The sequence below is a fragment of the Prionailurus bengalensis genome, chromosome C2 (genome assembly GCF_016509475.1).
Source record: "Prionailurus bengalensis isolate Pbe53 chromosome C2, Fcat_Pben_1.1_paternal_pri, whole genome shotgun sequence".
NCBI classification, from domain to species: Eukaryota; Metazoa; Chordata; class Mammalia; order Carnivora; family Felidae; genus Prionailurus; species Prionailurus bengalensis.
In genome coordinates, this window is record NC_057350.1 from 95,834,499 (window position 1) to 95,855,680 (window position 21,182).

Sequence of the window (21,182 nt, forward strand, 5' to 3'; positions counted from 1 at the left end):
TTAGTTACTATCCCCATGCCTGACTTAGAGGCATCCAGGAAATGTGAGCCGAAGCTGTTGGGCAGCCTACAAATGTGGGATAGTGTCTAGTGTGCTGCAAGCCGCTCCTCACTGAACACAGTGGGTACAGTTCTCCTCTATCAGCCCCACCCACAGGAAGAGGTGCCAGCCAGCAGGACAGGTTAACCGGGGAAGCAGTGAGAGAGGATGACAGAATGACAGAATGGCCTAAACAAGACCGCTATAAACATAAAAACATAATTAGTAAGAAAGGCTATTAGAGAGATTGTGAAGATTTCTCCATGTCCACTGAGGATTAATGAAAAATGTTGGATTAAACGTGGTAGCAACCAGAATTCTTACACACATGGGTGAGAGTGTCAGTTGGAAAATTGTTTGCCAGTTATCTGTAAAGGTGAGCACATGCATACACTATGGTCCAGCAATTCTATCCCCAGGCATAAATATGTACGTCTTTCACCAAAAGGATTATACTAGAACGTTCACAACAGCACCCTTCGCAATCGCCAATGACAACTACCTAAATACCCATCAGTAGTAGAATGGGTAATAAATAGTGGTATATTAATACAACAAAGTACTAAGCAATGATAATCAACACTGTACAAGCACACATAACCATATGGATGATCCTCACAAGGGTAATGTTGAAGCCAGATAACAAATAATTCACACAGTATGATTCCAGTTATGGCAAGTACAAGACTAGGTGAAATTTATCATGATGTTAGAAGTTGAAGCATTTCCTTGGGAGAATAGGGGGACATTCTGGGAGCTTCTGGAGGACTAGACATGATTTATATCTTTATATGTGTGCTGCTTACACAGGTGTGTTCAGTTTGTGAAAATTAATTGATCTGTATACTTATGCTATATGTACATTTTTTGTATGTATTTTATACCTTAACAAAAAGTTTAAAATTTTAAGTACATATAAAAAGAAAATGCAGATTCAGAGTTTTCAGCTAAATTTAAAGAGAACTTTAAGCAATCGGGAGTTTTAAATACTAAAGATTTATAGTGGCTTCTCATCGCCCGGAAGGAGAGGACAGACAAAATCTTTAGGGCATTGTAGGGACCATGGTTCCATAGAAACAACTAAAACTAAACAACTTAAAATATTTCTTGCTTTCAAGCCATTAGTTCCAGGATTCTTGATTAAGGCTAAACTGTTATTACTTTACAGATATTTTACTACTCAACCAGCATTTTTCAGACTGCTGGAATCAGCCAACCTGTTTATGCAACCATTGGAGTTGGTGCCGTCAACATGGTTTTCACTGCTATCTCTGTGAGTTCATACCCTAGATAAGTATGCTGCTTCTTTCTCAGTTCAGAAATGGGAGAGGGGAGAACCTTGTAATCCAAAAGTGACCAATCACTTATTGTTCTATAGAGGCAGAGAACCAAGTGAGTCACAAGAAGAGTCCTTTCTGCAAATAATGAACCACCAAGTATAACCGAGCAGGTGGATCACTGGTTATCCCCAGAGTAGGGATGCCAGTTAGTCACTCATTTGTGAATTAATAACTCACTTGGGACACAGAGGACTTCCTCCTTGTAAAAACACCTGTAGTCCTCCTTTGCTCTGTACTTAAATCTATTGGGATTGGTGACAGTCTGTCATTTCTATCAATATCGGGTCTTTTACCTGGGCTCCTCTCTTTCCGTGGTTGAAATTCTTTTTTTTATCCTGATGCCCTGGGGAAAATACTTAAAAAAAAAAAAAGGTCTTCTGCAATAGATATATCTGTCTGTAACAGAATTAAACAGCCTCAGCAAATTCCTACGATATTTGGCTATTGGGCAGAGTTTCCAGAGAGCTCACAAGGCCATAACTTCCGGTGATGAGGTGATGCATAAAAGTCTGTGATATTATGAGAGACGAAGTAGAAGTGGTATAACTTGAAATGTTACTATTTTTGAAATGTTATTATTATTTTTTTCTGACAAGGGGAAAAAGTGATACAGTCCACTTAAGACCAAGTACCTTATATAAGGACTGATTCAATATCTTGACAATGATATATAACATAAACAATTGAAGAATTAACGTAAACAAACAACAAAAAACTCCCCAAACTTCCCAACTCATGTAATTCATTCTAAGATGAGGACAATTGGGCTTATTTTTATCTTCAAATGCAGGATATTCAAAAAGTTCATGCTTTTCAATGTTGGTCACAATGCTGTCTGTACTCAATATACTTTAGTCAGTTGTTTTTCTTTCTCTGCACATGGACTTTTAACTATTACCTTAGAATGGTCAATAAATTACAGCCCGGTTGCCTAGATCAAAAAACAGATTTGTCCAGACTACATTAAACAGTGCTGGACCTTGGAAAGAGGAAAGAGAACAGATAACAAGGGAATACCAGCAGTTCTGTAGATATGCCTTTCATGATAATGCCTGTTCAAGCCAAAAGGCCACTTGAAATCGATGAAGGTCTGCTACTGATGTGATCCAAGGGACTACTCACATTCTTTTGTCTCCTGAGCTATGTTTGTTACAAGCCCCACTTCAAAATGTTTTTTTTTTTAATATAGAGATTATGCTTAAAACATTTTATATGTAACAGGATTTGCTATGTAAAGCATCAGGTTGTCAAAATTGAGTAACCAAAACTCTAAATGCCTAATAAGGAAACTACTGCAGAATTTCATTTTTGTCTCCCCTCCCCACCAATCCAGTTGGAATAGGAGGAGTTGCTTGTTGCCTTGAAAAGTATCCTGACTATTCTGAATATACCCTCTGAGAGTTTATCCTTTTATTCTGTGACAGATTTTGAACAGATGAGTGACATAATTTTAAAAATAAGCTCTAATCAGCTACCTAATTAACCCTCCAGGGCTAAATTTTTTAATTACATGTATTTTTGGAAAGTTGTTTTAAGGCAGAAAAAGTACAAAAAGGATAGTCCCTAAGTCACCCAATTCCTCTCCCCCAAATTAACCAATGTATATCCTTTCAAATAAAGATATGCACGTAGGAATATGCACTGATAGGATATTAATGTTTCATTGACTTGGAAGGGACATAATCAAACAATTTTTTTCTCTTGAATGAGTATTTGGGAAAAGAAAGATTTTCCTAACCCCATGCTGAATTATGCTTCCACATTCCATATTTTCTTCCACACTAATGGGCCGGGAGAAGAGGGCCTATAATGTTGAGAGAAAACAAAACAGGAAGAATTGTGGAGGGAATGGGGAGACAGATGGATCTAGAGGAGAAGCAGTGGCTACTAAACTCCAAGGAGGCATCCAGAACCTGTGTGACACACATTGTCTTGGGCAAAGACAAGGGTTCTGGTTAGGCAAACATCTCTAACCCCTGACCAAGTCTCACCCTGGGCCACACTCCTCCCCAACTGCTTACCTAGCCTCAAGAAATGAGTCCAACTCAGTTTCCAAGGCATGTGGTTTTAGAATTTATTATCCTATTAGTAATAATTGTTCAGAAACAGCAGAAACATAGTAAAAGCCCTCATTCTTGAAGAAATGCTTCTATTTTCTTGATAGCTTTGACATGGTGTCATCAAGTCAACTTGGAAAGTTATACTGACAGAATCAGATTACATAGAGAAATGTTATGAACTTGGAAAAGATTTGTTTCTCCTATTACCTTTTCAACAGTAAACGTGGGCTCTTTGCTCATTACCCTGAAGTGATTTGAAACCTGAAGACGCAATGCCTCTGAAATGAAAGGGGTTTTTGCTATAGGTGAAAACAAATGTTTCTCAGGTATTTTCAGAGCCAGAGCTCAAGGGTATTGGATTGCTATAGATTTCCTGATAGATTTATGAGCCAAGCCAATTTAGTCATTGAAGTGAGAAATTATGACATAGTTTTTTGTGTGTGATTCACCAACCTTGGCAGTATTCCAAGAAGAAGAGTCTATTTAACAAATATTGGTCTTGGCTAATTGTAAATCTTAACCATTAATTGCAAAGGTCCACAGACCCAAAGGTATCAATGACACATCTCCTGAATTAGGATAAGAAAGCACTTTAAGCTTTTGCTTTGAAGTCTTATCTTTTCAAATAGATAATGCACTTCCAGCACCAAATACATTTAGGGACACCAGAAAAATGCATATCTGACTAATTGGTAAAGTGATCAAATTCTGTGAGTTGCCACGTGAATGGCCATAATTTGACTTTATTAGCAGTGAGAAAGTTGGATAAGAATGGTTGGCAACCCAACAGTTACATGATTTCAGGTGTCTGCAGTGCACAAAACCTTGTACTTGTCACAGGATAATTATCAAAAGATAAGTTAACGTCATTTCTTATGTAGTGTCATTTTAAATGTATAAGAAATCTACTGGAGATCCGAGAGGTACAGCCTCTTAATACTGTACTCAAGTGATAATTGTAGAGTGATGGTAAGGCCATGGCTCTTTCTCCAGAATCGCCTGTTGAAAGCAATGTGACTGAGTGAAGCTGGTATCTGTTAATTACTTCTGCTCACTGAGACCAGTTCTGCCACCTCAGGCAAGAGTCTCTACCCCCACTCAGTTCCACATCTGTAAAAATGGGATAACAGAACTGCCTGTTTCCAGCTGTATAAATTAAAACGACCTCTTTGGCCATAAAAACCATTTAATTCAGTATGTTTTGAAACCTTCCTAGGTATTCCTTGTGGAGAAGGCAGGGCGACGCTCTCTGTTTCTAATAGGAATGAGTGGGATGTTTGTCTGTGCTATCTTCATGTCCGTGGGACTTATACTACTGGTAAGTGTAGATTTTGGTCCTGAGATTTTTGGTTACCATATGATAGCACTTCTATGCTCCAGGTCAAAGTGTTTTGCATGTCAAAACATTTGAGACTGACTTAGGAGATAAAGCCATAGGAACAGCATATAATGCAAAGGAGGAATGTAAAGAAAAAGGGAACTAGTGTTTTAGGTTTAAAGACTTCAACATCACATTACTTGCAATTTATCATTGTACTTGTTACCAAGGGAGGCAGTGTCGCAAAATGGTCAGAGCATACATAGTCTCTGGGGTCAGCCCCAAATGGGTTCTAACACTGGCTCTGCCACTTGGCTACCTGTGTGACCTAGGGCAAGTCCCAGGACCTCTCCAACCTAGCACACTCATCCACCACTTCATGGAGGGTAATGCACTCCATCTGGCAACATTGATATGAATAGGAGTGAAGGTCAATAGATTCTTGCCTTGCCTCTTTCACAGGAAAAGAGTGACTGAGAGTCATATAGAGTCCTAATCCCGAGGATTTCCTATAACGGAGTTCAAAAGATTTAAGCACGACTCAGACTAGAATAAACTTGTGTCAGACTAAAATAATTTGTAGTTATTTGCACATAAACATATCTAGAAGAGAGCTATGTCACCTCTGAACTCAACGAGAGCCTACTTAAAGGAAGAAGCTGCCAATAATCCCAGTTCCACTCTTTTTGTTTATTCCTCAGAATAAGTTGGCTTGGATGAGTTACGTGAGCATGGTAGCCATCTTCCTCTTTGTCAGTTTCTTTGAAATTGGGCCAGGCCCCATCCCCTGGTTCATGGTGGCGGAGTTCTTTAGTCAAGGACCACGGCCTGCTGCTTTAGCAATAGCTGCATTCAGCAACTGGACCTGCAATTTCATTGTAGCTCTGTGTTTCCAGTACATTGCGGTAAGCAGCCTAATATTGTGCAGATTTGCTGAACAGTGGAGTAGAATGACGGCTAATTGGAACTCTATTTGTTCTCTGTGCAGAAGTTCTGTGGACCTTATGTGTTTTTCCTCTTCGCTGGAGTGGTCCTGGCCTTTACTCTGTTTACATTTTTCAAAGTTCCGGAAACCAAAGGAAAGTCCTTTGAGGAAATCGCGGCAGAATTCCGAAAGAAGAGTGGCTCAGCCCAAGCGCCCAAAGCCGCCGTGGAAATGGAATTCCTTGGAGCCTCAGAGACTGTGTAAAGATTATCTGATTTGGGACATAAAAAGGAATAGAAAGGAGGTTGTGTGTTTTTAAATGACAGTTCTTTGAGAATGTTATATCTACATCTTGAAGGATTGTTTTCTTTTTTAGAGAACGTTTCTGGGTTCTTCTCAGTAATGTCATCAAATATTACCAAAAAAAGTATTTTTTTTTAAGTTAGAGCATCTATTTTTGATAGTAAGACTCTGTAATTAAGTAAACCAAAAGTCTAGCTCATTTTGCTCTCCCAAAGGGCAAGTACATTCTAATGTTGCTAGCTCTACTCTTTTTTTTTTTTAAGAGGGGGTGCTGGGGAGGGGAAGAAAGAGAGAGAATCTTAAGCAGGCTCCGCACTCAGCACGGAGCCCAGCGTGGGGCTCAAGCTCACAACTGAAATTGTGACATGAGCCAAAATCAAGAGTCGGATGCTTAACTGACTTAGCCACTCAGGTATTCCCCCAGTTCTATTTTTTATAACAAGGTTCTCCTGAAATGAAAGCTGTTTCAATATATCACGTTAATGCTTCATTAAGCGTGTAGCTAGAAACCTGAGGATGCAACTAATTTACATATTTGCATATGATTATGTTGGAATTTTCTTACCTATGGACCTCATACTAAAGATTTGGCTAGTGGCAATAAGGTCCGTGTTAAAATTGATAACTTTGGGGCGCCTGGGTGGCGCAGTCGGTTAAGCGTCCGACTTCAGCCAGGTCACGATCTCGCGGTCCGCGAGTTCGAGCCCCGCGTCAGGCTCTGGGCTGATGGCTCAGAGCCTGGAGCCTGTTTCCGAGTCTGTGTCTCCCTCTCTCTCTGCCCCTCCCCCGTTCATGCTCTGTCTCTCTCTGTCCCAGAAATAAATAAACGTTGAAAAAAAAAAATTGATAACTTTTCCTTTTCTCCCACTCAGCTTTTTTTCTTGCATATTGAATTTATATTGTTTAATGTTTTATTTTGTATTTTCATGTGGAATGGTTTGTGAATATATTAAGATATGTGCGTAAAGAAAAACTTTTATTTTTGGTAGGCTTACCAAATCTTTCAGAACTCAGGGAAAAACATTAGTTCCTTGGCTTGATTTTTTGTAAGATTAAACACTTGAAAAGAGTTTATTGGTCATGTAGCCTGGGTTATCAGTTAATATTACTAACTATTATAAACTATGTTAATTCTTTGCTGGTTCAATCCTTGGAGATATATTTTGGTTTGCTTTTAATATTGAACACAGCCTGGTTTTCTGAGCTGTGTTTTTATAAAATACATCCAAATAGTGATTAAGTTGGGCATTTTTGTATCTCCTCAAATGCTAAATACGTTACAGCAGCCTAAGGGAAATTTGAAATAAAGGTTTGCTCTGTTTGTTAAAAAGGACTTTCTGAATTATGTTTCAAGACAAGGTGAAAGAGGAGGTTGGAGGATTCCTCAATGGGGGCTTCTGAAACTTCCTGAATGTTCAGTTTCAGACTTCATCAAAATCCCTATTTACATTTCTGGTTAGATGATCATCCCTCTTGATGTTTCTTCTTTGTCATGGCAATCTATGGATGCTATCTCAGCTATTCTATTGCTATTGCTAACACTTACTATGTACTATCCATGTGCCAGGCACTGTCCTAAGTGCTTTTACCTATGTAGGCAAATTGGAAATACACAGATGATTAAACAGACTTTCAGGGGCGCCTGGGTGGCGCAGTCGGTTGAGCGTCCGACTTCAGCTAGGTCACGATCTCGCCTTCTGTGAGTTGGAGCCCCGCGTCGGCTCTGGGCTGATGGCTCAGAGCCTGGAGCCTGTTTCCGATTCTGTGTCTCCCTCTCTCTCTGCCCCTCCCCCGTTCATGCTCTGTCTCTCTCTGTCCCCAAAATAAATAAATTAAAAAAAACGTTGAAAAAAAAATTAAAAAAAAAAAAAAAAAACTAGACTTTCACTTACAGTCAGTTTCACAACTATGGAAATACAGTTCTGATGGATACCAAAGGCTTAGCAGGCAGCTAAAATATCTCCAGGCTGTTTTCCCCACAACGTGGAGTACTGAGTCAATCCTTTCAATGTTTGCTTTAATGTGCTTAAAAGAAAGGCACTTTTTTATAGTACTTTTTATGAGTGGAGGGAAAAAAAATGCAGAACACTAGTTTTTTGGTTTTGGTTTTTTTTCCCTAAGTTGTTTACTTTTTACATAATTTGGCAGTCCAAACAACATAAAATTATTTCATTTCACTTTGCTTTTTATTCCCTTTGGGCCAATTTGGAATAAATTATTTTTACTTAAGACTTCAGGATACAGTTAAAGAGAGCTTAAATATTTCAGCAGATTTTTGTACTAACTTGTGAATCTAGGTAAAAATATGGGGACTCTGAACAGGGCAGGATCAGGGGAATGGCTCTTGTGTGGCTCTTGTCTGTCCTCTTGTTGGTGGTCTTTGAGAAGCCCAAAGTTACACTGATAAAGAAATTTAACATTTTTCTAGGTGATGAGTGTGATTTAATCAAATTGCTATTCCTGATCTCATTTACTAAGAAAAGTTAAGTTTAAATGAAGAACCCAAAAGATCACTTTTAACTTCTAATTGGTTATTTCAACTGACACATAAACACCAGAAATTCAGAGCCTGAAGTTTTCTGCCTCAGAGAAACTAAAGTAATTTACAATGTTTCCCTTCCTTATTTTTTTCCTTGCAGAGATACAAGTGTGTTGAAAAGAAACCTTAATGTCAAGTAATGAGCAGTAAAAGCGTTGTAGCCGGACAAAGGAACTAGCTTCACATAATAGAAACTCCTAGGTCTTCAATGGGATACCTCATAACAAATACTAAAATTGGCCCTGATTAACTAGATAGAATCCAAGGGAATTAGCTATGAGTTTGAACATTTAATTTTCATAGTAGTCTATGACGTTTGTGGAAGTGTTTTCATACCCTAACGTCCTAACAAATGTGACTTTTCTCTTAGCCTGTTAGAAGCATGATTGCAATTCTTGGTCTGGCCACTCTCCTAGCTATTGCCCACTGCCATCACCTCAGTGAAAGGGACTTCTCTAACTTTCTCCTCTATGCAGTCAACACTGTGATGGGGCTGAGATACACTAAGACACTGCCCGCCTCCTCCTCCAGAAGCTCACAGTCTAATAAGCAGTTCAGGAAGACCAGGGTATGAATATTCCCATCTGTGCCTTTTGCCATGCATGAACCTTGACGTGGAGGCCTCTCTTGTAAAATGGGCACAGCAGTATTACCTACCTCAGAGAGCTGTGAGCATTGTAGTAGAGTTCCTGCTACACAGGAGGTGCTCAATAAATGTTACCTAGAATTCGTATTCATAAAGGTACTGCTAAGATAAAAGTTTGTCGTATACAAGATAGTTCCAAATTTTTCCTTTCTTTTTTTAAAGTTTTCCCCCAAATGTATCTTTTGAATATAAGAAATTTTATAAATTCAAGATAATATTTTCTTACTTCAAGCAACAATCTTACAATGACAGGGGAATGGTAAAAATTAGGAGAGATGTTAGGCTATTCTAATTCCTAAACCCAAACAACATTTCTAAGTTGGTTATGAGTTTTTATTGTATTTTTAAAGTTTGATTTTGCCTAAGTTATGTTATTTTTTAAGAGGTCACTGTAATATTATGTCTTGGATAATACCAAGTACACAGTAAAATGCTGTCTATTTAAATGTAATTCAGCAAGATTATAATCACAGGACAAGACCAAACCTTCTTGGTAAACCTCAAAAATTGCAAAAGTGTTGTATGTACACGTAAACTCGTGTGCGTGCATAAGCTACTTCTGGCTAGCTTATTAAAACAAACACATGCAGGAAATAAGGCAACATTAGGCGATATCTTGTGTTTATGGGTGTCCTAAGCAGAGGTGTTGAGTAAAGGATAAAAGAATATATATTTTTCTTTATAATTCTATCCATGACCACTCCAGCCATCTGCTGGTGTTTTTACTGCTTTCTAATTTGGTGCACATTAGAAAGAATCATAGTGAAAAGAGACTTGTAGTTAGGGGTATATATCCACTAGAGTTTTATGTCAATGAATACATTTCTGAGTGCTTAGTGTTGCTTCCTTTTATATTAAAAATAACTACATTTAAGAAAATAAATATTGGTTTTTCTGTATATCCTGTTTCCTTCTCACAATATTGTTCCTATTCTCATTTTAAAGATAATATGTGAGTTACTTTTTTTCATTTATTTATTTTTTTATTTTAGTTTTTTAGAGAGCACACAAGCTGGGGTGGAGGCAGAGAGAGAGAGAGAGAGAGAGAGAGAAAGAGAGAGAATCTTAAGTAGGTCCATACTCAGCATGGAGTCCGATGCAGGGCTCAATCCCACAACACTGGGACCCTGACCCAAGCTGAAATCAAGAGTCGGACACTCAACCGGCTGAGCCACCCAGGCACCCCTGTGAGTTACTTTTCAAATCCAAATTTTATTTCCGCTAGGCAGTTGTTTCTATTATCATTGGTAGGAAAAACTAACCTGAAGGCTAGGTAAAAATAATTGAAGAGAAATAAATAACTCCCTCTGATAAAATAAAAATAATTTTATTCAGTAAATATTTAATTGAGCTCTCACTATGAATAAGACAGTTTGTTAAAATTTTGTGAAAGACACAACATTTGGAAAAAAAGGTCCATATCCTCAATTACTTGCATTCTCATAAAAGGGATAAAAGTTGAAAACAAATACAGTAAAAAGGAGAAAACAGAAAACAACTATAGTGGTTACTACATTTTTAAGTTGATATATAAAAGTTTTGTTTAAATAGCTGCAAAGGATGTAATTTTTTTAAATATAGTATATATTGATATTTAAAAATTGTTCTGCTTAGGGTACCTGGGTGGCTCCGTTGGCTAAGTATCAGACTCTTGATTTCAGCTCAAGTCATGATCTCACAGTTCAAGCCCCGCATCAGGCTCTGGGCTGACAGTGCAAAGCCTGCTTGGGATTCTCTTTCTCCCTCTCTCTCTGCCCCTCCCCCACTTGCTCTCTCTGTCTCTCTCTCAGTATAAAGAAACTTAAAAACAATTTTTTTTAAATTTCTTTCCTCTATTTATCCAATGGAATTTAAATACCATAGTAATTGGTTACCACAACCATTAAAATATATATATACACATACATATGGGGTGCCTGGGTGGCTCAGTCAGTGGAGTGTCTGACTCTTGATTTCAGCTCAGGTCATTATCCCAGGGACATGGGGTCAAGCCTGGCATCGCGCTCCATGCTGAGTGTGGAAACTGCTTAAGATTCTCTCTCTGCCACTCTGCTCCATGCACATTCAGGCACACCCTCTCTCTCTCTAAAATATACATACATACATACATACATACATACATATATATATACATATATATTAACAGTTGGAAATTTTACTGCATTCTTCTCTATTCTCGTATTTCCTCATTTCCTCCAAAGAATTTCATCCCAAATAATAAATCTGTATGCTTTAAAATAACTCTGATGATTCTATTTTGAGTTTCTGCAACAAAAATATCTATAATTTGAATTTTTATGTTCAAAAATGTCCCATGTCTATGGAAAAAGCCCAAGTGTCCAACTGATGAATGGATAAAGAATATGTGGTGTATATATGTATACATATATATACATATACATATACACACACACACACACACACACACACACACACACATACACACACACACACAATGGAATATTACTCAGCCATGAAAAAAATTGGAATCTTAACATTTGCAAGGACATGGATGGAGCTAGAGTGTACAAGTCAGTTAAAGAAAGGCAGATTCCATATTATTTCACTCATATGTGGAATTTAGGAAACAAAACAGATGAACACATGGGAATGGGAAAAAGAGAGAGAGGGGGGAAAACAAACCATAAGAGACTCTTCATGATAGAGAACAAACTGAGGGTTGATGGAGAGAGGGTTGATGGAGGGTTGATGGAGAGGGTTGATGGAGAGAGGTGGATGGGGGGTGAGCTAGATGGATTATGGGTATTAAGGAGGGCACTTGTTATACTGAGCACCAGGTATTATATGTAAGAGATGAATCACTCAAACTAATATTGCACTGAAAGTTAACTAACTAGAATTTAAATAAAATTTAAAAAGAAAAAAAATGTTCCATGTTTATAAAGGTCCAAACGTTTAACATTTTTTTCTGGATTGTGTTAACATTTATTGTTGTTAGTGGTACACAAATGATGAAAAAAAAAAACCTGTGTTGCAGATTTTGATAGAATTACTAATTTTTAAAATCATTAATTTAAATTTCATCTCAGTGAAAAGCAGGAGTTATTTTTCAATCAGTTAAATATTAATGGATGGATATTTCATACAGCGAAAATTAAAGGGTGATCAGCATAAATACTGATATTACTGTGTTATTACTGATATATTAAAATCTTGTTTTCATAAATAATAATATAGGAATAGAACATTTATTCCATAAACTATTTCCAAATTATAGCCAAAAAGCACATAAAAATTGATCGCAAAAAGAAATTTTAATAACCAGCTAACAGCTTAGTTGAACATTCTTTAATTTTGTTGAAATCAAACAAATTATATTGTGTAAGGATTTGTTATCCAGTTGTTACAGTCATTCCTCATTTAGTTTGTGGGCAGGAAAACCAAAAAGGTTTTAACAAAAGACTATTAATAATACCATTGAATCTTTCACTTAAAGGCAACTTGCTTAATCTGATATACTGAGAAAGGGTTAGGAGAATTGAAATACTAATTTTACATATTTTCACATATATAACAAAATTTCTCTGTTTTGTCACATGCCTTATATACATCAAACCATTAGAACTTGGATTTGGCTTATGAGCTTGTTCAACTCACGGAAAATATCTAACATAACCTAATGGGCAAATTTCAATTTTCATTGTCAAACTAATTTTCCAAATCAGATTTACTTTCTATTTGACTTAATTTTTCACTTCCCATAAGTACTTTCATACTTTTTCCTGTGACAGCCATCTCATGTTTGAATTCCAGTACTTCCACAGGTAAATAGAGATTAGGCATGGATACTTGCCATAAGTCTGTCTCCGGCATTTCTCACAGATGTTTTACTTTCTTTACTTTTATGGGTCATTCCCTCAGGAGCAATACACTTTGAAAATAATTAGGTAAGTTCTGCTAAACAAAAGTGGTCATTATCTTGTCCTACAAAGCCTGAATTCAAAATGTTCTAACTTGGGCCAAAATATACTATTTCTTATGCCACCTTAATTAAGGCAGGCTTCATAACTAAAAATTATTCCCAAATATTTTTTTGTTTGGCACCTCTAAAATCTTAACACTCTGGGACAATGCAACATAGTGAGAGTTGGGATCTATTGAGAAGGTTGATTATGAAAGAGGTATTTGGAAAGAAGAACTGGCTTAATGCACAGTAGGCACGTTATTGGGCACAAAAGTGTATATTTTGGCCCATAATAAGAGCTAAAACATGAAACTTTGAAAACAATTATTACAAGTTATTCAGGAACTAAATGTTGGGGTTGGAGCAGGGTGCAGAATAAAACTTAGGGAATCAGATGATCCAGACTCCAAACAACAGGAGTTCAAAAGAGGAAAAAACAAAATAGAGGGAAAAACTTATTAAAGATACCTTATACTGAAAATTTGCTGAGCTGAAATACAAGATGAGATTGTTCATTTTGTGTCAAATACAATCAACAAAACCCAAAGCTTCACCATGAAATTTCCAAACACCAGAGATTAAGAGTACATATTAAAGCATCTGGAAGGGAAATACAGGTCACACACAAAGGAACAAGAGTCATAACAGCATGTGATATGTGAACAGCAACTATGGAAGCTAAAAGGCTGTGGAGCAAGGCCTGTAAAATTCTGAAGGACAATGATTTTCAACCTAGAATTCCATCCCCAGACATATTACCCATTGAGTGAGAAAGTAAAATAAAGATATTTCCAGAAATGCACGACTCAAAATATTATCTTTTCTGCACCTTCTCTCATGAAACACATAGATGGTGTAGTCTACAAAACAAAGAAGAAACCAAGAGAAAGAGTAAGACGTGGAATTCAGCAAAAGAGAAGAAAGAAAGATAAATCTTAGGACAAAAGTCATGGGTGGACAGCTAGCATCAGGGCCGAGAAAGCAACTCATTCAAAGGTGAACTAAGGAAAAGAACATTCCGGGGGAAAATAAAACCGGAAGATTCTCTGATGCATTTGGCCATATGAAGAAAAATTTGGAACACTAAGGGAAAAAAGTGACAAACACATAGAAAACTAAAAAATGAAGATATGGGGCAATTATGAGTTCCTGGAAAGAGAGTAGGGTAGGGAATGGCATAAAAAGGAAACATCATAGTACACTATTTGGCTTGGCAGTGAATAATTGCTTCCATAATTATGTAAAACTGGATATTGTTACAATTTTTGTTTCCAACATCACAAGGCATATGGACAGAGAAGGTGAGCAAGTGTGAGGAAAAGAAGCTCAATTATTATCATAGTAAGTTGTCAACACATAAATCCATAAAGCAAAAAAATATTAGCATAAGCCAAGTGCTGGTAATTTTCCCTGTGCTCTTGCAGATCTGTTGTAACCCTTTCTAACCTGTGCCTCAGGAGACTGGTCTCTTCACACCATTGCTCATCTGGGTTCCTCATCTTTAGCTTCTAGTTGGATTTGCTTAAGGGGACGTACTGGGGGAAATGGGAGGACAGAAGCAGTAGAAAGCAGACTATTGGTTCCTGCAGCTTCCACCTGCCCACCCTTGGCTGGGCAGTGTCTGCATTCCTCCACCTATGGTCACAGATCCTGCAAGGTGGGCCCTCTCCTCCAGCTACTGTTCTTACTGTTGTCTGGTAATCATTCCTCTGGCATTGCCCCTCTAAATCCTAGAGTTGGTAATGGCGTCCTACTATTATTAGTTCCACTAATACAAGTCCCGGTGCTTTACCAACCTTCCTCCTTTGTAAATCATCTCTTCATTAAAGTTCTTTAATCATCTCTTTTTCTGCTGGGACCCTGAACAATATAGCACATGAATTAGAACATGAACATTAAAGCTCTAAGGGATATTTAAAAACTTTTCAAGTGTTCATCTACAAGATTTGTGGGTGGAGAAGAATGGGGCAAGAAACTATGTTTTGTAGTTTTTAAAATATTTTTAATATAAACTTTGTACTATTATTGACCTTTGAATCATAGACATGCATTCTTTTATAAAAATTAAATAACATTTTAAAGTATTAAATCGACCTTCAAAAAGCTATATAGCACAAAAGTAGATGAGATTATATATACACAATATGTTTTAGACAAATGAGAGAGATCAAGAAAGTAAAAATGGGTAGAAAGAGAGAGAGATGGGTGAGGAAGGAGAGAGGGAGAGAAGGAGACAGAACAATGTTAACAGAGGTTAGTGGTTATCCTTGGGTGGTAGGATTTCAGACAGTGTGTGTGTGGTCCAAATCATCTTCATTGTGCATGTATATTATGTTTGTAACAGGATAAAAATAAATGTGGGGATGTTAACCTTCTTTTAGAAATAGATGGTGAGAAAAAGAAGAGAAATGAGTCTGCAATTTGAAAAACAATCAGGTTTTATTATAATGGGAAGTGTGTGAATGTGTTTATAGACTAAAGAAAAAGAAAAAAAGAGAAAGGCTTTTAGGAAGAGGAAGAGGAGGAAAAGCAAAGAGTGGGAAAGTTTGTTACAAAAATCACAGGTAGTGATATTAAAAAGGAGGAGACAGAAAGGTGAGAGAAAAATAAAAAATGAATAAAGATATGGAGATATTTGGGGACAAAGAGTAGAAAACTTGAGGTTGCTTGTATCAAATGAACTGTCCCTTTTCAGCAGAGAAAGTGCTAGGTGAGCTCACACCCTGAGCAGGAATCCAGGGGATAATTGGTACCTGGACTAACCCCAGTAAACCAACTGCACTCCAATGTTCAGCGTTGATTAAGTTATCAGATGAGTCATTCTGGGTAGGTTACATAATCTTCTAAAGTTTCAATCATTTGCTCCTACGTAAAATTAAAGTGACGATGGCATGAATTCTGCTTAAATTACAGGATTTTTTTGAAGCACAAATAACTGTTTTTAAAATTTTTACCTGGGGGTGCCTGGGTGGCTCAGTTAAGTGTCTGACTTTGGCTCAGGTCACTATCTCATGGTTCATGAGTTTGAGCCCCACATCGGGCTCTCTGCTGTCAGTGCAGAGCCCACTTCAGATCTTCTGTCCCCCTCTCTCTCTGCCCCTCCTCTGCTCACTCTCTCTCTGTCTCTCTGAAAAATAAAAAATAAACATTACAAAATTAAGCTAGAAATCAATAACAAGAAAACTACTTAATAATACCAACTGCTGGAGGGGATTCAGAAAAACTGGAACTCCTGTTCACTCCTGGTTGGAATGCACAATTGTAGAGCCCTTTTGGAAAATAGTTTGGCAGTTTCTTATAGAGTTAAATATATACTTACCATAAGAACCAGCAATCTTACCCTCAGACATTTATTCAAAAGAAATAAAAACTTATGTTTACACACACACACACACACACACACACACACACACACACATGCTGCATAAATGTTTATAGTGGATTTTTTCATAATCAGCAAAAACTAGAAATGCTCAAATGTCATTTAACTGAGGAATGGATAGAGAAACTATAGAATACGACTCAGCAATAAAAAAGAAAGAATGAGTGTAAAATGTGTTAAAAGTTAAACTGAGGCATATTAAAAATTTTAAGAGTGTATTTAAGCAAAAATCAATTTGAATTGTGAAGTGCCAAAAAGATGTGGTTAGGAGTGTTCCATCAAGAGGAGCTAGGGGCAAGACTTTCATGGAGAAGACACAGAGACAAAGCAAATAATTATTGGATTGGCTATAGGGTTGCTTTATTTGGGAAAGCCTAGTTGGCTGGTTGTGATTGGCCATCCTTAGATTTTGATTTCTTATCCTTGAAGGATTTACAGGCTTAGGTTTTGTTTGATCTGTTCATATAGGCTGCCAAGGCATTAAAGCCACTTCAGTCTAATGGCCTCCTTTAATTAATTTAACGCATGCAACAACATGGATGAATCTCAGATATAATAGGCTAAATAAACAAAACAAGACTCAAAAGGCTACATAATCTATGATTCCACGAACACAGTATCTAGAAGACAAAAGGATAGGGCTAGAAATCAGATTATGGTAGTATTTGCAAAGGAACAGGGTTAATTTGTAAAGGGGCTGCGTGAGGGACCGTGGGGGAGTCATAGAACTGTTCTTTATCTTGATTGTAGTGGTGGTTTCCTGGACTATAAATTTGTCTAAACACATAGAACTATACCAAAAAGAGTGAATTTTATTGTATATAAAATTTTAAACATCCATTTAATGTTTCTTTAAAATTTGCATAGGGGCGCCTGGGTGGCGCAGTCGGTTAAGCGTCCGACTTCAGCCAGGTCACGATCTCGCGGTCCGGGAGTTCGATCTCGCGGTCCGGGAGTTCGAGCCCCGCGTCAGGCTCTGGGCTGATGGCTCGGAGCCTGGAGCCTGTTTCCGATTCTGTGTCTCCCTCTCTCTCTGCCCCTCCCCCGTTCATGCTCTGTCTCTCTCTGTCCCAAAAATAAATAAAAATGTTGAAAAAAATAAAATTTGCATAAAATAAAAGGCAATGAACTTCTCAGGTTACTTGAGGAGAGTTTTTTTTTTTTCATGTTTTCTGGCTATGGTCAATTATCAAAACATGAACCCAAGCCAAACAATGTAAGCCTTGTTTATTCTGCTAACTCTAGGTGATTTGCAGCAGAAAAGGAATATGCCAATCAACAAAATCCAGAGATAATCCTAAAGCACAATTTTAGTTTCTCTTCACAGTCTCTGAGCTACACTCAAAACCTCTTTCCAGAACTGCCAAGGAGGCTTGATTGAGTTTCAGCATTATTTCCAGACCTCCCCAGGTGGAGCCATTAATAATCAGTGAAATGGCCCAAAAAGAGCACTGAAAGGAACATGAGTTTCAAAAATTTGCTAACTGCATCATCAATCTCTGAATGATTGAGAACTGAATATAAAGGCCATGGTACCGCTGCCCTTTCACACACCCACAACACTCTGAAGCAGCAATCAACCCTATAATGATGATCTCACGATATTGCATAACCCTGAGGAGACAAGGTGAAGCTGGCTCTGTCTGGAACTGTGTTGATTGTCATCCATCAATCTGCACAGTCAGGAACGTCTGTATTCAGAGCCTCTGACAACCAGTTCCAGTTTAGACTTGTTCCCAAGGGACACGGGTGATTATTTTTATCTGCTAACGTTATAGTTTAACTAATTCACTAATGATTAAGACAATTTTAAAGACTGAGCAGGCCCCACTAGCTAAATGGCTGCTGCACTTTAGTTAACATGCAAAAGGTGTCCGCTGCCTGCAGTTAGCTAATAATGCATTATAATTAATAGTACTCGGGAAAAGTGTCCGGTCAGCAGGAGCCCTGAGGTTGTTTTCCTAACGCGTCAAGATGATCTCCATCAGGCCTTCTCTTGTTTCATCAGATAAGTGATTGTGCTGTCCTTATTCTGATTCTTTTAATTCTGAAAGTCATTTGGGTTCTGATTCCAAAACCTCACAGAATTTTCTTCATGAGCATTTTCTTGAACTGACATGTGGGTTGCTGTGGTGATAAAAGTGAATAACCACCTCCTTATTTACTCATCTCCAATTCTGCCTTGCAAAAAGCACATCTCAGCAGGAGGGTTTCAGCAAGCAACACCCAGGGGAAGTCAGGACAATGATTCATCCACTGCAGTATAGATTTCTTCATTTGCTTGCACTATCTCATGTTCTTCTCACATTGTTTTATTTTTTTTTTTTGACTTTCATTTCCTTGTGTATAGGATCTGCTTTGTCCCACTATTCTTAATTGGTGCTAAAAAGCCTATTTTGTAGTTAGGGAAACCAATCTTGGATGTCCTAGACAACTATTACATCATCTAACCCTACTTTGCTGGAATAAGAAACAGATGATGATGAAATCAGAGCAGTTCAGTGAAAGCCAAGAAAATAACAACAAATAATAGCCTGAGAACATGGCCAAAGGCCCATAGTCATCTCCTACCTCATTATTATTGTCAAATAATAACATAGAAATATTTTTGGAAATTCAGTGCCCTTCTCCAGATGCTCCTTCCCATCTCTGCCACCCTCCATTGCCCATCCACATTCCAGGGCAGGAGAGGGATGAATGAGGTGTCCCTCACACTATACATTCCAAAAGCAGAAAGTATCAAAATCATGTAAAGATAATAGAGCAGTCAGAAGGGGAAAAAATATGAGATGAGTTATATATATATATATATATATATATATAGCATATATATAATATATGCTAGCAAGAATCATTGTTCTACTGGTTCTGCAATTATGTACATTTTCATTTTTTATCAAGTTAGAAGTTACACACAAAGAAAATCTCTAATAACTGGCATTGGATCAGCTGGTGGAGTCTAGCTGTGTTCTATGTGTTCTATGAATGTCAATCAGGTGTTGTTCGGGTCTCCTATTTTCTTACTGATAATTTTTCCTTTACTTGTTTCTGATTACTGACAGAAGTATTGAAATCTCCAACTGTAACTGGATTTGCCTAGTTGTATAACCTGTGCCACCACCATATGTCCTCCTCCCCCCAACATTTTTAGCCATTCTAAACTCTACTGTTATTATAATCACCATTTTAAAAATAAGGAAACTAAGGCAAAAGGAAGGCTAAGTAAATGTATGAGGCCACCTGGATTTCAAATTGAGGTAGTTTGACTCCAGAGTCCTTGCTCTTCACTCCCATGATATGCTGAACTCTGTCTCATCTGTGAATTTCAAGAGTGGGTAAGATGACTTTATTTGCCCTTTACAAGTTACTTGTGGCACAAGCCAATTTCTGGGGTTGTTCAAGCACCATCCCAGCCTCTACTCTTCTCCCATCTCGACCACCATTCAACACAATTTTATCCTCCCTTCAAGGAGCATTGGACGGGACACTCTAAGGGTATGTTGTTAGGAGATACAGCTTTCAGTGGGTCAGAAGGTAAAAGACCTTGCTTTGGCATGAAGGGCTCTATGGGGGTTATGGCTTTCTTTCCACCTTCTCTCAGTTCTTAGCTACCTTAGCTTTATTCTCTTCCAGGATGTTGGTGTGGATAGTTCTGAGTCCTGCTTTTAGAGGGTCCCCTTCTCCTGAAGAGGCCTGGAGGTGGGGAGATAAAGCCAATACTACTCTGGGGTTCAGCAATTCACCTGCTCTTGCTTCTTCTTGTCATCATTGTGGTAAAACCTTGAGGTCTTACCTCAAAGGTCAACTATGGGGTATGGGCTTTGAGAAAGAGGCAATGAAGGCCTATTCAGATTTGGCCTTAGGCTAGAAAGACAAAAGGAGTCTTCCTGGTTCACTCACAATTCATCTGGTTTAGCAAGACCAGGATGTCTTGGGGTCAACAGGACTTTCAGGGTCAAAGTTATACAGCAATGTGTAACTCCTAAAAAAGCAATGTGTATTCTCGTAAAAGATGGCTTCTGTATATGAATCTCTAGGGAAGCTGTAATGGTAGACGGTTGGCCACCTCTATTTTCATCAGAGAAAAATTCAAACCATAAGATTGTCCATTGGAATGCAATAACTATTTCTTTTTTATTAAATAATTTTTTAATGTTTATTTATTTATGAGACAGAGCATGAGCAGGGGAGGGGCAGAGAGAGAGAGGGAGACACAAAATCAGAAGCAGGCTCCAGGTGCTGAGCTGTCACCACAGAGCCCAGCATGGGGCTTGAACTCATAAACTGTGAGATCATGACCTGAGCCAAAGTCAGATGCCTAATCAACTATGCCATCCGGGCACCCCTGGAATAACCATTTCCAACCAAAGAAATGTAAATCCTCATTCAGAATATGGCTAAAGAGCTGTTCTGTTGTTTGCCTCAGAGACCATTTTTTTCAGAGTTGAGGGTTCTTCCAGTTTAGATTAGGGCAAACTTTGGATCCAATGGAAGGACAGCTGAAATCTGAGCAAAGACCAGTGCATTTGATATCTTGAAAGCAAGAGATGACCCACCACTCTTCCTCTCAATTGAGGAAGGACTATGAGACCTAAGTGTTAAAATCAGTGTTACTGCCAAACTAATAAGACACTGGTCATAATATCAGAGTGGTAAATTATTTTACATGAGGAAACAGAGTTGTCAGGTAACCTGGGTGTATACT

General features: G+C 38.0%; 1 protein-coding gene across 1 annotated transcript in view; it reads left to right on the forward strand.

The window, feature by feature from the left end:
- SLC2A2 (solute carrier family 2 member 2) overlaps positions 1–5,985 on the forward strand; it is a 30,229-nt gene extending 24,244 nt beyond the window's left edge. Inside the window, exons 8-11 of the mRNA XM_043594919.1 lie at positions 1,208–1,312; positions 4,656–4,757; positions 5,459–5,662; positions 5,746–5,985. Coding sequence (XP_043450854.1) covers positions 1,208–1,312; positions 4,656–4,757; positions 5,459–5,662; positions 5,746–5,946 — 612 coding nt within the window. The 3' untranslated portion in view covers positions 5,947–5,985. The remainder of the gene's footprint in view (positions 1–1,207; positions 1,313–4,655; positions 4,758–5,458; positions 5,663–5,745) is intronic.
- Positions 5,986–21,182: the final 15,197 nt, after the last annotated feature.